The 13816-nt window shown below is 30.2% G+C and overlaps 7 protein-coding genes across 7 annotated transcripts, besides 2 other annotated features; 3 read left to right on the forward strand and 4 right to left on the reverse strand.

Annotated features, from left to right (window-relative positions):
• Positions 1-84: 84 nt before the first annotated feature.
• TVAGG3_0845970 (armadillo (ARM) repeat-containing protein family) lies at positions 85-1568 on the forward strand (the record flags this gene model as incomplete). The annotated part of the gene is made up of 1 exon (XM_001327613.1): positions 96-1535. One exon carries the CDS (start codon positions 96-98, stop codon positions 1533-1535), a length of 1440 nt encoding a protein of 479 aa, XP_001327648.1.
• Positions 1482-1519: a mobile genetic element.
• Positions 1569-2699: 1131 nt separating the features above from the next.
• Positions 2700-2736: a mobile genetic element.
• Positions 2737-2932: 196 nt separating this feature from the next.
• Positions 2933-3520, reverse strand: TVAGG3_0846000 (uncharacterized protein; the record flags this gene model as incomplete). The annotated part of the gene is made up of 1 exon (XM_001327612.1): positions 2933-3520. One exon carries the CDS (start codon positions 3518-3520, stop codon positions 2933-2935), a length of 588 nt encoding a protein of 195 aa, XP_001327647.1.
• Positions 3521-3643: 123 nt separating this feature from the next.
• Positions 3644-4558, reverse strand: TVAGG3_0846010 (protein kinase a regulatory subunit binding; the record flags this gene model as incomplete). The annotated part of the gene is made up of 1 exon (XM_001327611.1): positions 3644-4558. One exon carries the CDS (start codon positions 4556-4558, stop codon positions 3644-3646), a length of 915 nt encoding a protein of 304 aa, XP_001327646.1.
• Positions 4559-5871: 1313 nt separating this feature from the next.
• On the reverse strand, positions 5872-7230 carry TVAGG3_0846020 (protein ubiquitination; the record flags this gene model as incomplete). The annotated part of the gene is made up of 1 exon (XM_001327610.1): positions 5872-7230. One exon carries the CDS (start codon positions 7228-7230, stop codon positions 5872-5874), a length of 1359 nt encoding a protein of 452 aa, XP_001327645.1.
• Positions 7231-7251: 21 nt separating this feature from the next.
• Positions 7252-9552, reverse strand: TVAGG3_0846030 (protein ubiquitination; the record flags this gene model as incomplete). Its single annotated transcript, XM_001327609.1, has 1 exon — positions 8956-9552. One exon carries the CDS (start codon positions 9550-9552, stop codon positions 8956-8958), a length of 597 nt encoding a protein of 198 aa, XP_001327644.1.
• A 1068-nt stretch (positions 9553-10620) lies between these two features.
• Positions 10621-11311, forward strand: TVAGG3_0846040 (uncharacterized protein; the record flags this gene model as incomplete). Its single annotated transcript, XM_001327608.1, has 1 exon — positions 10767-10964. The coding sequence occupies one exon, from the start codon at positions 10767-10769 to the stop codon at positions 10962-10964; it is 198 nt and encodes a 65-aa protein (XP_001327643.1).
• A 75-nt stretch (positions 11312-11386) lies between these two features.
• Positions 11387-12933, forward strand: TVAGG3_0846050 (uncharacterized protein; the record flags this gene model as incomplete). Its single annotated transcript, XM_001327607.2, has 1 exon — positions 11965-12915. The coding sequence occupies one exon, from the start codon at positions 11965-11967 to the stop codon at positions 12913-12915; it is 951 nt and encodes a 316-aa protein (XP_001327642.1).
• Positions 12934-13816: the final 883 nt, after the last annotated feature.

Here is a 13816-nt window from a genome sequence, read left to right on the forward strand (position 1 = left end):
TTTGACAAAGAAATTGTCATTCACTAATTTCCATGGTATATAATCCAAGAGAATAAAAATTTAAATTGATTTGAAATCTGACAGCTTTCCTCAAGATGGAAAAAATAGATAAGGAAACTATTCCTTCAACCACAATTTTTCCTTTGTCAGAGAGTTCCATTCATTCAGAATTACCCGAACTTACAGTTGATCTTGCAATGAATGAAATAATTCAACCAACAGAAAATGAAAAGTTACTTTACTCTTTGAAATACATGGTAGATTCAACAGAAGATGTTACAATAGATGATACAATTGTTAATATTATTGTTAATCACTCGCAAAACTTTTCAGTTCCAGAGATTTCACTTGAATCATTAAAATTTCTTTACAAATTCGCAGAGTCAAGCAATGATATTGCAAATTTCTATATAAATTCTCAAACCATCAACAATGTATGGGTTTTTCTTAAGTCCGAAATTACTCCAATCACAATTGAATATCTTAAAGTTCTTCTGAAGTTCCCATTTGAAAATATTCAGTGCATTCATGAAAAAGGCATACTTATAGATCTAATAAACAATGCAAACAAAGAAATTCCAATTTTATACTTGAAATATATCAGAGTAATCGCAGAAAGTCAGTTTATCGACAGAATAGCTGAATACTCCGATGAAATTCAAAAGATTGTTACGCCATTTTATGAATTTCAAGATTTTGAAATTATAAGTACTACTCTTAAGATACAAGTCCAAATTTTCATCAAGTTATCAGACCAGATATCATTTATAACTAACGTACTCCCAAAATTTTTGGAAAATTTCAATATCGAAAATAAATCAAGTCACAAGTCAATTGCATCTATTAATTATTTCATTTCTTGTTTTGACGTGCTCAGTAAGTTTTACTTTGATAATTATGAGATTTTTTATAATTTTATTAGAAAATACATATCAAGCTTTAAACCATCAGCTCAATGCTTGGCATTGAAGCAAGTAGCTCGCTCATATAATATAATACCTGATTTATATTTAAGTTTCTTAGCTGATGAAATTGGACAATTTTGTCTTGATAACATCGAACAACCTTCATCAGTTAAGATTCTCAGGCCATTACTCAGTGTTATTAATTCAGTTATAAGACATCAAACAGATATTGTTGTTCATGATTTCGTAAGTGAAAATAAAATTTTCGTGAAAATATTTGAATTAATGCAAACAAGTGAATTCGAAGCATTTAGCGAGAGTGTGGAATATATCGTTGGAATGCTGAAATATTATGGATATGAAGACGAGATTTTCGACCAAGTTTTAGAACTTGATATATTAGAAAATATAAGTGATATGTGCGACAACATTAGTGAAGCTTATCATGGTCTAAAACCTTCAAAGAAGTTTTATAAAGAACAAAATGATGAAATTAAATATAAAGAAATTAAATTGAAATACAATAGACTGAAAGGTCTTTACTTTAACTTGACTGATATTCTAGAAATGGCTGATTGTTGTAAACAGAAATTCATCAAAAGTGACACCTCAGAAAAGCTAAAATATTGAATTTTTGGAACTTTTGATAGAGCACGTTTTTAAATATTAATTAAAGTAAATGTATATTTTGTAAAGATTCTTTTTAATAAAAAAAAATAAAATTTTGAAGAAGAACACAAAATCTTCTGAAAAATAATATCACATAAACTCATATTATTTTCTAATATATAACTATTTTATATAAAAATCAAATTCAATGATCTTAAAAGCGAAGGATAAACCTCAAAATTTACGAATATAATGAGTGGGAATATAATGCTTATCTATCATAAAACCATATGAAATATCAATTTTTGCTTTACGCCTAATTTTTGACGACAATTAGCAAAAAATGTTAAATGTTAACACTCAGTCCATTTGAATATGAAAAATAAAATTGACTTTGATTAAATGTTTTTATTTATCATGCAATTCTTCTTGCGACCAAAGAGTTGAATAAAAGTTCAAAAAATAAGATAGCTTAAAAAATAATATACGGTAGTGTTTACTAATAGATGAATAGTATATAAATTCTATTAAAATGGATTTGATCCAAAAAAATATAAAACCAAAAATAATTGTTATAATTTAAATGAAGAAGTAATTTAAAACGATTTTATTTATGATCAAATTTTATATATTTTTTTGGATCAAATCCATTTTAATAGAATTTATATACTATTCATCTATTAGTAAACACTACCGTATATTATTTTTTAAGCTATCTTATTTTTTGAACTTTTATTCAAATCTTTGGTCGCAAGAAGAATTGCATGATAAATAAAAACATTTAATCAAAGTCAATTTTATTTTTCATATTCAAATGGACTGAGTGTTAACATTTAACATTTTTTGCTAATTGTCGTCAAAAATTAGGCGTAAAGCAAAAATTGATATTTCATATGGTTTTATGATAGATAAGCATTATATTCCCACTCATTATATTCGTAAATTTTGAGGTTTATCCTTCGCTTTTAAGATCATTGAATTTGATTTTTATATAAAATAGTTATATATTAGAAAATAATATGAGTTTATGTGATATTATTTTTCAGAAGATTTCATTCTATATGCCTATGAAAAGTACTCTCAAAACTAACTTTTTCCTAATTATAATTAAATCTAGAATATTGTATTATGCATAGTATTATTTCATTTTTCTCATTCAATTTAGAATTTACAAATGTTAAAAAATTGAGAGCTGTCACTTTTGATGAATTTCTGTTTATTACACTGATAGCATTCCAACAGATATAAATATAGTTTTATAGAGATGTAAACATATTACAATCGTCGTATTATTTTATTTGCTTTTTTAAAAACTTATATCTTGATGTAAACCTTTCTTAGTGCTTCCATGAATCAAATAAAGAGATATTTTAGAAACAATACATACATATTCTTTAGAATAAAAAAAAATGATAAAATTATTCTTTGAGAACAGGCTTAACAATATTAGCCCTGCCACTCACTTGTTGGCGTTTTTGAATACTTCCATCAGGAATGTCATCACTCATACTAAAGGCGTATGGATTCTCTGGAAGTTGCAATCCGTGCTCGTCAAAGAAGCTATCAACACGGTAGCGGAAACTTCTATCACCAAGGTCTTCAGAAGTTCCCATTAATTCATCAAAAACAAATTGGCATTTATTTCCTCTTAATGTTTTAGCAACTTTCGGATTTTCAAGTTGAATTGCTTCGAGAGTATTTGTCATTCCGTATTTTTTGAGGTATTTGATAACGAATAAATAAGATTGTTGCCATTCTTTTGATTGAATTTTAGAAATTGTTGGTTTTGCAAAATATAATGATGGGGAATTGCTATTCATTACTGCAGATGCGACTTCTTTGTAGTATTCCGCTTGTAAAACATTTGAGCCGCCGGAATTTTTGATTGCGTCAGATGTCAAAACATCCAATGTCTTTTCTGTTGAATTAGCACTTGATCTAGAAGATTTACTGGCAGTCGACTCTTTTGACGTTTTTTGGTTCTTAATTTGTGATCCCCTTTTCATGTTTGATTGAATTTGTCACTTTTGTATATAAATAAACGTACACCAAATTATTCATTCAATAAAAACACTACGAGGTAATAGTTCAAAATAGGTAAAGAGCAATGTTTTAAAGTTAATTGTTTATTAATGTTGAATTACGGAAAAAATTTCAATAAAAGCAATAAGTAATGGTATGAAAACATATCTATGATAGTCAACTTGTATAGTTAAACATTTTCCAACCTTATCAATGGAAATTGACGTAATCCTTGCGTAACCATTTCCTGAATGACCAATACCCACAACTCCTTCCGGTTCTGTGACCTGTTCACCACCTGAAATGGTAATTGCGTTATCAAGGAAATAGGATGAATTGAGGAGACAGCCGCTTGGGTAGAAAACAGCACTGAACGAAGTATAAACATAACCGCTACCACCTGAACCACCACGAGTATCACCCACATACTTTGTAGTTGGTTCTGTTTGTGATCCAGCAATTGTCCCTCCTCCATACCATCCCCCTCCTCCACCGCCGCCCTCATAGGGAGTATGCGCTCCCTGAAAAAAACCACCTCCGCTAGATGACGAGTTTTGAGTTCCGTAATATTTATCTCCAGATGTATTCCCTCTTCCTGTAATACCACCACCACAGCCTCCATGACGACCCGGATCTTCGGCTCCACCTCCACCACCACCAGCTACAATAACTCTGGCTAATAATTCATTTTGATTTATTCTGATATCAGTTCCTCCACCACCACCGTGCGCTGGTTCGCCAACATCATTTTCCCACGCACATCTGCTGCCATTAAACCCACCAAGTGCTTTTCCATTAATATTATATTGTCCAACGCCTCCAACATTAACAAACACTTTTGTGCTAGCCGTAAAATTAATAAAACCGATTGAATAACCTCCCTTCCCACCTTCACCTGACTGTGAATTATGGGATGTATCAATTCCGCCACCCTGCGCACCCCAAACTTCGAACTTATATCTTCCTTGAGGTAAAGTTTGGCTCTGAGTTGTCCCGGTGAATGAGAAGTGATATACAGCCATGGATTTATAAGAGCGTAAATATTATCAAAACAAATCTAATGTTGCACTCATTTTAATTAAAATTTAAATATATTTATGATGTGATAATATCAATGCATTATAAGTTTAAATTTCTATTTTCTGAAGTTTGATTGCAGGATTTAAAACCAAACTGCTGCCTTACGACAATATTTGATGAAGAGCAGATTCTAAAAATTTATATTCTAGGCTATTCATTGTATTAGTGCGACTTAAAACTTCCGATATTTTATATAAAGTCAAAAAGTAGATATAACAATCAACAATCAATCAGATTTCGCGTTTCTTCACATATGCCGACATATCAAACTATACGACATCTGAAATCAAGTTGCTACAAACTTATTTTAGGAATCTTACTGGCTGCAATCCAGTTGTCGCTGTTTGTCCTCGAGAAAATTTTCCTTGAATCCTCAGCTGATTTATTTTAAGAATAATCTGCCAACAGAAAACTCAAATAAACTGACAATTTTAGATTTGATCCTTCTATTCTTATACTCAATCCTGCTATGCGACCATCATTTACAGATCAGCATCTCAGCATTGTAGAATCTACAAAAGCTGGAGTTCTTCTGAATTTTCACTTTATCTCATATGAACAGGTCACAGACTTCTTTTATGAATGTGATATGCATATATATGTTAGGTACAACAAAATCACATTCGATTGCGCATTTAAGAATATTTCAACTCCAATACAGACAACTCACTCGAAGATAAATACCCTAGCCTTAATAGATTGTAAAAGGGGGTATTATTATTGTCGTCTGGCGGTTTTAGACGACAATGCGAATTTTCAAATAATAGGATTTTTAGCCAGATAAAGAGCTACTCCATATATCATGCGTGTTTGCATACTATATACATAGATGGAATTGATGTTCTTCCTTTATTTAGGTACCGAAACATGCTTGAAAAATCTATTTTTTAGACGACAATGATAATTTTGTCACTTTTCCAGACGACAATAATAATTTGTCACCTTTTTAGACGACAATAATAATTTTGTCACTTTTTCCAGACGACAATAAAACATCCTCTTGTAAAAGCTTCTTTCAGAAATAATTTAATTTTTTTTAATACTTATTTTGATATACTTATACTCGCTGATCCTGTGCATTATGCTTGACTTACTTAATACCTTACAATTCCAGTTATGTCAGCAGAAAACTCAAAGCAGAAATTGAATTATGCTTCATTTTCTCCTCTTGGAATATCATCATTTTTTTCAAACACAGTCCTTTAATGATATATTTGAAAAAAGGATTTTAATTCTTAGAATAAATGTTAATTCTTTACTCAGCACCAAGCGATTTAAGAATATTTTCCATAAATGTATTGTTTTGATCTCTGGCCAACTGAAGAGCTGTTTTTCCTTGATTGTTTTTTGCGTTGATATCTGCACCATGAGAAATCAAATATTTGAATGTTTTTTGGATTTTTGAACTTTTGTCACTCAAAAAAGATGTGACAAGAAGAAACATTCCGTGATTCTCAAGTGTAGCACAATGAATGGGTGTATTTCCATCATTATCTTTTGCATTGACATCAATGCCACATGATACTAGAAATTCATATGAATCTCTAGCATTAGTAATTGTAGCGTAATGAAATGCGGTTTTTCCATCACTGCTCTTTGATGAAATATCAACACCATGTGACATAAGTAACTCGAGTGTATTTTTGTGGGATAGTGCTGCTGCATCATGAAAGGCTGTCATTCCTTCTTCATTCTTTAAATTGAAATCTATCCCATTGGAAATGAAAATTTCTGCAATTTCTGCTGCAAGTTCCTTGTTGTTAGATTTAAATGAATAAAGCAGAGGATTTTCTCCAAAGGAATTTATTGTATTTACATCAGCTCCATGAGCAAGTAAACATTCTACTGCCTCTTTATTATTTGAAACTGCTGCTTTGAAAAGTGGAGTATTCTGTTCATCATCCCTTGCATTGATATCCGCTCCATGAGAAATTAAAAACTCTATACGCTGTGCACCACCATACATGGCTGCAGTAAAAAGACATGTATCTCCTAATATATTTTTTGCATTGATATCTGCTCCTTTTGATAAGAAATATTCACAAAGAGGAAGACAATCAAAAGCAGGTGATTCTACAAAACATTCGTCGATATTTTTTGTTTGGTCCAAGTACACTAAAAATGCTTGAATATTATTGAATATTGGACACTCATATAAGTTTACATGTATATTGTATTCATTCATTAGAAATGAAACAAAATCAATGTTATGAGATACAATTGCACATCTCATACAATGATCATATACAAATTTATCGTTTGGAAGTGAATACTTCAAGCATTCATTGATGATTTCTGGTTTTCCACTCAAAAATGAATAACCAAGGCATTTAAATTTGAATTCTAAGTGGAATTTACTTAGTAACAACTTAAAGCAATCAACAGATCCGTGATAGCAACATAATTCAAGTAAAGTCATAGGTAGATAATAGAAAATGCTACGCAACTGCTGATTTACATCAAAGTCTTCTAGTTCAGTGAATTTTATAAATGTTTGTAAGTCATTTTCCATAATTGCTCTGCTAATTGTGTTTTTTTCATAAACATCCATGGTAAGATCTTTACATTCTTCAATTACCTCCTCATTGCAAGGAATTCCATATTCTTTGAACATAAGGTATTGAAATGGATCAGAATTAATAATTAACTTACCTGGTTGATATTCATCGTGAACTTTTTTGAATAAAAACCAATATGACTTAAAATATTGGCATCTGAACCGGACTATTTCTGGAATAATATATAAAATATTCGAAGGCGTGCAGACTTTTGTTTCTATCAAATTGATTTTGATATCTTGGAAAATTTTGTCAATTACGGTCTCATCGAATGAATCTAGTTTGTATAATGCACTAAAAGTATCATGATATGCTTTGTATTTTTTTCACATGGATTTACCTAAAGGGATATAATTTTTTTTTTGCCTAGGCAAAAATTTTCCTCCCTTTCAATGAAATTGATAGAACTTTGGATGAAATGACGATTGCAAAAAGTCCATTAGCATATAATATAATGCTTAAACTCGTTTTTTTAAAGTTTCCGTCTATTGAATTTTTTTTAATGGAAGTGACGGGCAACAGGGTCATATCAAACTAAAAATGAGAGCATCCAACCAGAATAGGAGAATTTCCATCATGATTTCCTATTGTTCTATATAAGTTTCCTTTATAGCTTAGCAGTTACAAGAATTATAATATCGATTTCAAAATTATTATTTGTTAAATATATTTACGAATGCTCTTACTGTAGTGAAAGACACCAGGGAAACAATTCTTCTACAAAAAAAATTTATTTAATTGCAGCTTACTATTCGGATTGGATGGATCTCCAAGATTGACTATTCTTCATTATTTGGAGTTGGTGAATCTAAATCTTTCTTTAATCGTTTAGATCATTTACGAATAAATTTTTTTTTATATTATTAAAATAGATTTGTTTTTTTTTCCTAATATAATAACACAGGTTACGCTACATGTAGTAAAATTAATATACATTTCAAGATTAGATTTCGAGAAAAATTGAAATCGTGATTTTTTGAGTGGCAATAATATTTGCAACTTCATATAGTATCCGAATAACATATTATTGTGTATTCCGAAGTTTACACTTTTTTACAAATTATCAAAATTTTTTCGCTATATCTTGCAGAATATATTGTTTGGTACCATTTTTAATTGGGTGAAACCTGGTGGTCACTCAATTTATTGTGTTGATGTCTCAAAATTTTGTAATGTGATTTAAATCTTTCCATAAATATATCAACAATTTCTTTAGTAACTTCTCCATGATTAAATACATTGATGAGATTAGTAAATAATAAATTCTGATCTAATTTTCCAACAAAGCAAGATCAGAATTTTATCAAGTAGTTTCAAAGCAAGATTTTTATCTTTTGTCTTTGTTACAATCATTTCAATTATTGATCTTTTTATGATAGCTGCATTTGTCAATACACAGCCAATGCTTACAAGGATATTGATGCTTTTTAAGTTTCTTGCGTAGTTTCTTGGATCTATATCATTTATGTCTTTGAGAAAACCTTTTGTTTGTAAACTTTATCAAGCATGTTTGGATAAAATCTGTAATATCTTTGAGACCTATATAGTTATCTAGTAGATGTCGAACTAAAGCAACATTTGGCAATAAGATTGCATCTGAGCATATATCCTTAGGCAATTTTGTGAGATTAATTTGTTTCTTTGCAAGTTCATATAATTATTGTCTGGATTAAATTTTGCACCTTTCATTCGCAAGTACTTCAAAACATCGAATCTTCTGGCTTGTGCTGCACACATTGCTGCTGTCATTTTACCACTTGTCGTGACATTGATGTTGATACCTATATCAAGAAGTTAACGATGCCTAAATATCCTTGCGTTGCTGCTTCAACGACACAATTGTATTTCCTGTTACAGTTTTTATACGTGGTACTAGCTTTGATTAATGCTTTTACACATGATAAAGAACCTGATCTTGCTGAACAAACAATTGCGGTTAAACCTTCTATGGTAATATCATCTGTACCCATGCCAAGTTTGATAAGATAATTAACAACATCAGGGGATCCGGCAGAAGCGGCATGCATTAAACAATTCATTCCTATAATATACATATAAAAGTAATCTTCAAATTTGGGATATTGATCAACATATCCTGATGCACACGCTGCATGAAAATAAGGGCTAAGTCTGTATTCTTCACTATTTAGTGAGAAATCATAACCTTTTGACCAAATATATTTGACAAAATCGAAAATTCCATAGATTATGGCTAGTAGCATTGGATCAATTGCAAAACTGGTACATAGAAATTGGTGAGATAAAATATCCACTGAAAAATCTGAAAATTTATGCAAAATTGTTAAATGTCTTCCGACTGCAACATAATAACGAACATTTTGAGAAAATTCATCAGTAATTTCTTCATTTGCATTCATATTATCTAATCATAGTATTTTTCTGCTCCAAAAAATGCTGCAAAATGAATCGGTTTAGGATTAAGAAGAATCAGTTTCGAATGCTTGTAATCAGTTGGCTTTAGAACAACAAGGTCAACATTTGAATAAATCATTATTATTATTGTAATTCATTATTCATATAATAAATTACAATAATTATGAAGTTTAAGTGGATCCAGTCGAAGGGACATCCTCTAAAAATAAGACCTTTAATTGATTGAAATTGAATTCGTACGTCATAATCTAATGTTTAATGATTTTTGATGATTACTGATCAATAGATATTGCAATTAGTGATTTTAATTCAAGTTGTTAACTCATAGTGATATATAGCATCTTAAATTTAGGTATTATTTCTTTTTTTGAAGAGTTTTAACTTCATTGTGCAAGTAGTTACGAAGGTACAGAAGTATAGCAATGCAAATCATTACTACAATGAAACCGACATCCAATGATTTGGAATTCATAAAAGAAAAATAAATTATTTGTGTATATTTAGATTTTAGTTGTATATACCTATATATATATATATGATATTTTATTTTATTCATATCGATATTCAAGATACATGAAGTGGCATTTTAAATAGTACAACAGGATTTAATACACGGAACAGGGAGTTTGTGATAAATTTACTAGATGTCTCATGACTGTTCAATGAATATAGGCAGTTTTCATTTTGAAAATATTGTATTAATAAATTTCTCTGACATCAATTTTAACTGGAAAAATATGAATTTTACGTTACATTAAGTATGCTAGAGTTGTGACAACTGCAGTAAAACTAAAGAATAAGCAAAAATTAATTGCAAAAGTGGTCCTTTTATTGTTGAGTTGCTCTTCTGCCATTTCACAAATACCAAAATCAAGTGCTAAGGCTTGCTTTCTTTCTTGATCAACAGAAATCTTGATATTGATACCCATGCAAAATAATGTCAAACTTCTTTTATTGAATGAATCGACTTAATTCTGTATGTTTGGTTCTATATTGTTCAAACATGTTTGTGCTAATATGCTTATTAAATGATGGATACTTTTTAAATTTGAATGTTTTGGATGAAGCATGAATAAGCAATTTCCCCATTATATAGCAGCACTATCCGAGTAAATCATAGAGGGATAGTAGGTGAGTTCATATTGATAGTATGTTCAAAATACCTATAATAAACAAGCAATGATTTGGGAAAATTCAAATGGCTTATAATATCCTCGAGCAAGTTAAGCCACGTGCACCATCTCCAGTCAATTATTCTAATTATAAACCATACAATAAAAGAAAACGTAACGTTTCTCCTAATAAGAAGGAAGTACGGCTTCGAAGCTCAGCAACACAAACTCTTTCTCGTGGTCAGATAGTAAAAGCCCAAGAATTACTTTATTTGCTATGGTAAAATAAATTTCAGAGCAAAAACAGTCGAAAATGAAACGAATAAGCGAAAAGAAATCGTTCCAAATAAATATGAACTATTTGAAGCACAACATAAATACAGTTTAATTAGAAGACGTTATATATTTCATCATTGGCTTTCATATTGGTATTATAAATCACAGAAGCGCAAAGGAGCGAGAGAACAACAAGCAATACTTGAAATGGAAAAGAAGCGACAGCTTTTGGATTACTCTACACCCGAAGCAGTTGTTGATGAAAAAAAAGATCAAATTAAACAAGATGAATAGTCAATTCTCGTTAAAGAAGAGTGACATCAAGATGTTCATCTTGAGCTTTCAATTCCAATCGCCCAAAACGCAAGGAATCTTAAAACTCCTTCTGAAATTATTTTTAATTCGAAACTCCTTGATGGTACAAGGTTTTTTGATAAAGAAAAAACGCTACCAAGGAGTCCAAAATCCAATACAGAAACGCAAGCAACTCCAAAGAGTACAAAAAGCAGCAAAAAAGAAAAAGAAATTGCTGAACCAGAAAAAGTTTCAAAACCAAGCTCAACAGAATACTATTCAGAAGATTTATATTCTTCTAATCCACAATCCAGTGATAGCGAGAATGATCTTATTGACGAAGCAAATAATATAATGTCAAAACTCACAAATCAAAAATCTGGCAAGATATCCCAGATCAAACCATCATCCAGTACATTAAGAGAGCCAAAATTATCGAAAGGAAGACCTGCACATATAGATACAACTCCAATTTCGCCAACAAAAACAAATTCACCATTTATTTCACCAAGAACACCAAATCCTGCTAACCCAGATACTCTAATATTCTAAAGACGCCAGAACAAGAAAAGAAGAGCCCGAGTCCTAAGAATACAAAAACCTCAAATTATCTTACCAGAAAAATCACAACAAAAAGGTAACAACTCGCTAACAGATGATGCATATCTTAATTATACTCGTTCTTTACTTGATAGATACGAAAAAGATGATGAAATGAACGAAATTTCCAATCAAAATAAGAAACCAGACAATTTCAGCGACATCTACAATGATAGCAACAATGATACAACTGAAATGTTCTTAGACAAAGGCAACAAATCTCCGCAATACACAGGAAGCAGCTATTCATCAAGAATTGATTCAATTCTAAGGTATGGAAAAGAAAAGAGTTGGGCAAAGTCACCAAAACAGATCAAACTTGAGTCATCAACAATATTTGATACATATTCAGCATCTACACCATCAGATCCACAAACAAATCAAAAGTTTAATAACGACAGACAAAAAATTTCTATTAGCATGCAAAAAGGAAACAAATTACTGGAAGAAGCTGATAAATTACTTTCTGAAGAAGAAGAAATCAACAGTGAAATATTTGATGGACCACAAGATAGAGTTGTTATTCCAGAACACGAAATGATCAAAGATAAAGTTAGTCAGATGAATAAAATAAATCAGAAAACAGAGAAAATAACAACACAAAATGAAACAATAGTTACTCAAAATATGAAGAAAATTTTGAAGAGTTCTAAATCAGATTTCAATAATAAAACAACTGAATTAGTTTTGTCTTCTCAATCAACCCAAAGTGAGAAAGTTTATACATTAGATCCTGCAAGAAGAAAGAAACAGAAGACAGAACTCGAAGAACAACTCGAGAGATTGAAGAAATTAGGCGTTAATGATTCTGATGATTCGGATTATGATGCTAGCTCATCTAGAAAAATTCCGAAATGCGTTGTTTCTTATAAAGATGCTGTTGAAATTGGAGATGGAATTCCAGAGAAGAACGTCAAAAAAGTTGTTTATACAGCAATTGTTTCGAGTCCTTCAGATGCTGATATGGTTTTCCTAGAATTAGATCACGATGAAAATTCAAGCGGTCAAACAGTTCAAGAGAAAGTTGAAGCACTTGAATCTCCACAAAAACCAACACTATTTTAATTATTATTGTTATAATAAATGTTTTATGTTATTCTTTCTTTATATAATAACTTTTATATCTTCATTATTGATCTAAAATGTAATGGGTGATGAGATCTGGATCTATCACATTTTTTTTGTGTGTAAACATCTAAATAATTAATATGAAAACAACTTTATAAAATCATTAGGGAAAGGTACATTATTGTTTTGTATTCTAAAGTACTCACAAAATCTAGATTGAGAGGCGGTCAATGACTTTTGAGGGGAAATTAACGCATGGAATTTAATATTATTTAGGTTGATATTCTTGCTTATTATTTCAGAAAAAAATCTGAAAAATTTCAATATGAAAATTGAAAGCAATTCAAAAAAATTGCTAACATGTAAATTTTAATATCCTATGCAGAATTTCATATTTTGAAGATTTTTTATTTTTGTTTAAAACTTAAAATTTTGCGAATTTAATATAATTTATAAAATATAATACGTATATATATTTAAAATACACTAAATTTAATTGTTAATTGACGTTTTTGGGAATGAATTTTATCAAAGCATGCCTGAATCCGAAAATTTGAAAGAACGAATTACACAATCATATATGTAGAATTCAAAATACAAACTTAAAGATTGTATACGTTTAAAATTATTCAGATTGTGTTTGATTTCCACTCATTCTGTTTCTTTTGAACTCTAACACTAACATTTCATGATGATTACATGATCCATTTATACATGGTTGAATTGTTCCAGATTCTACCAGAAAATCAATCCAAATTTCTCAATGCATTCATGTTGATTGGACAAAATTTAAAATTTATCAGCCTGTTTCCAGAGAAACTCATATATTCCCTAATGAAATGTAATTTTTGCTACATTTATTTCAATCAAATTTCAAAAAATTGACTGCAGAGCTTGA

The sequence above is a fragment of the Trichomonas vaginalis genome, chromosome VI (genome assembly GCF_026262505.1).
Source record: "Trichomonas vaginalis G3 chromosome VI, whole genome shotgun sequence".
NCBI classification, from domain to species: Eukaryota; Parabasalia; order Trichomonadida; family Trichomonadidae; genus Trichomonas; species Trichomonas vaginalis.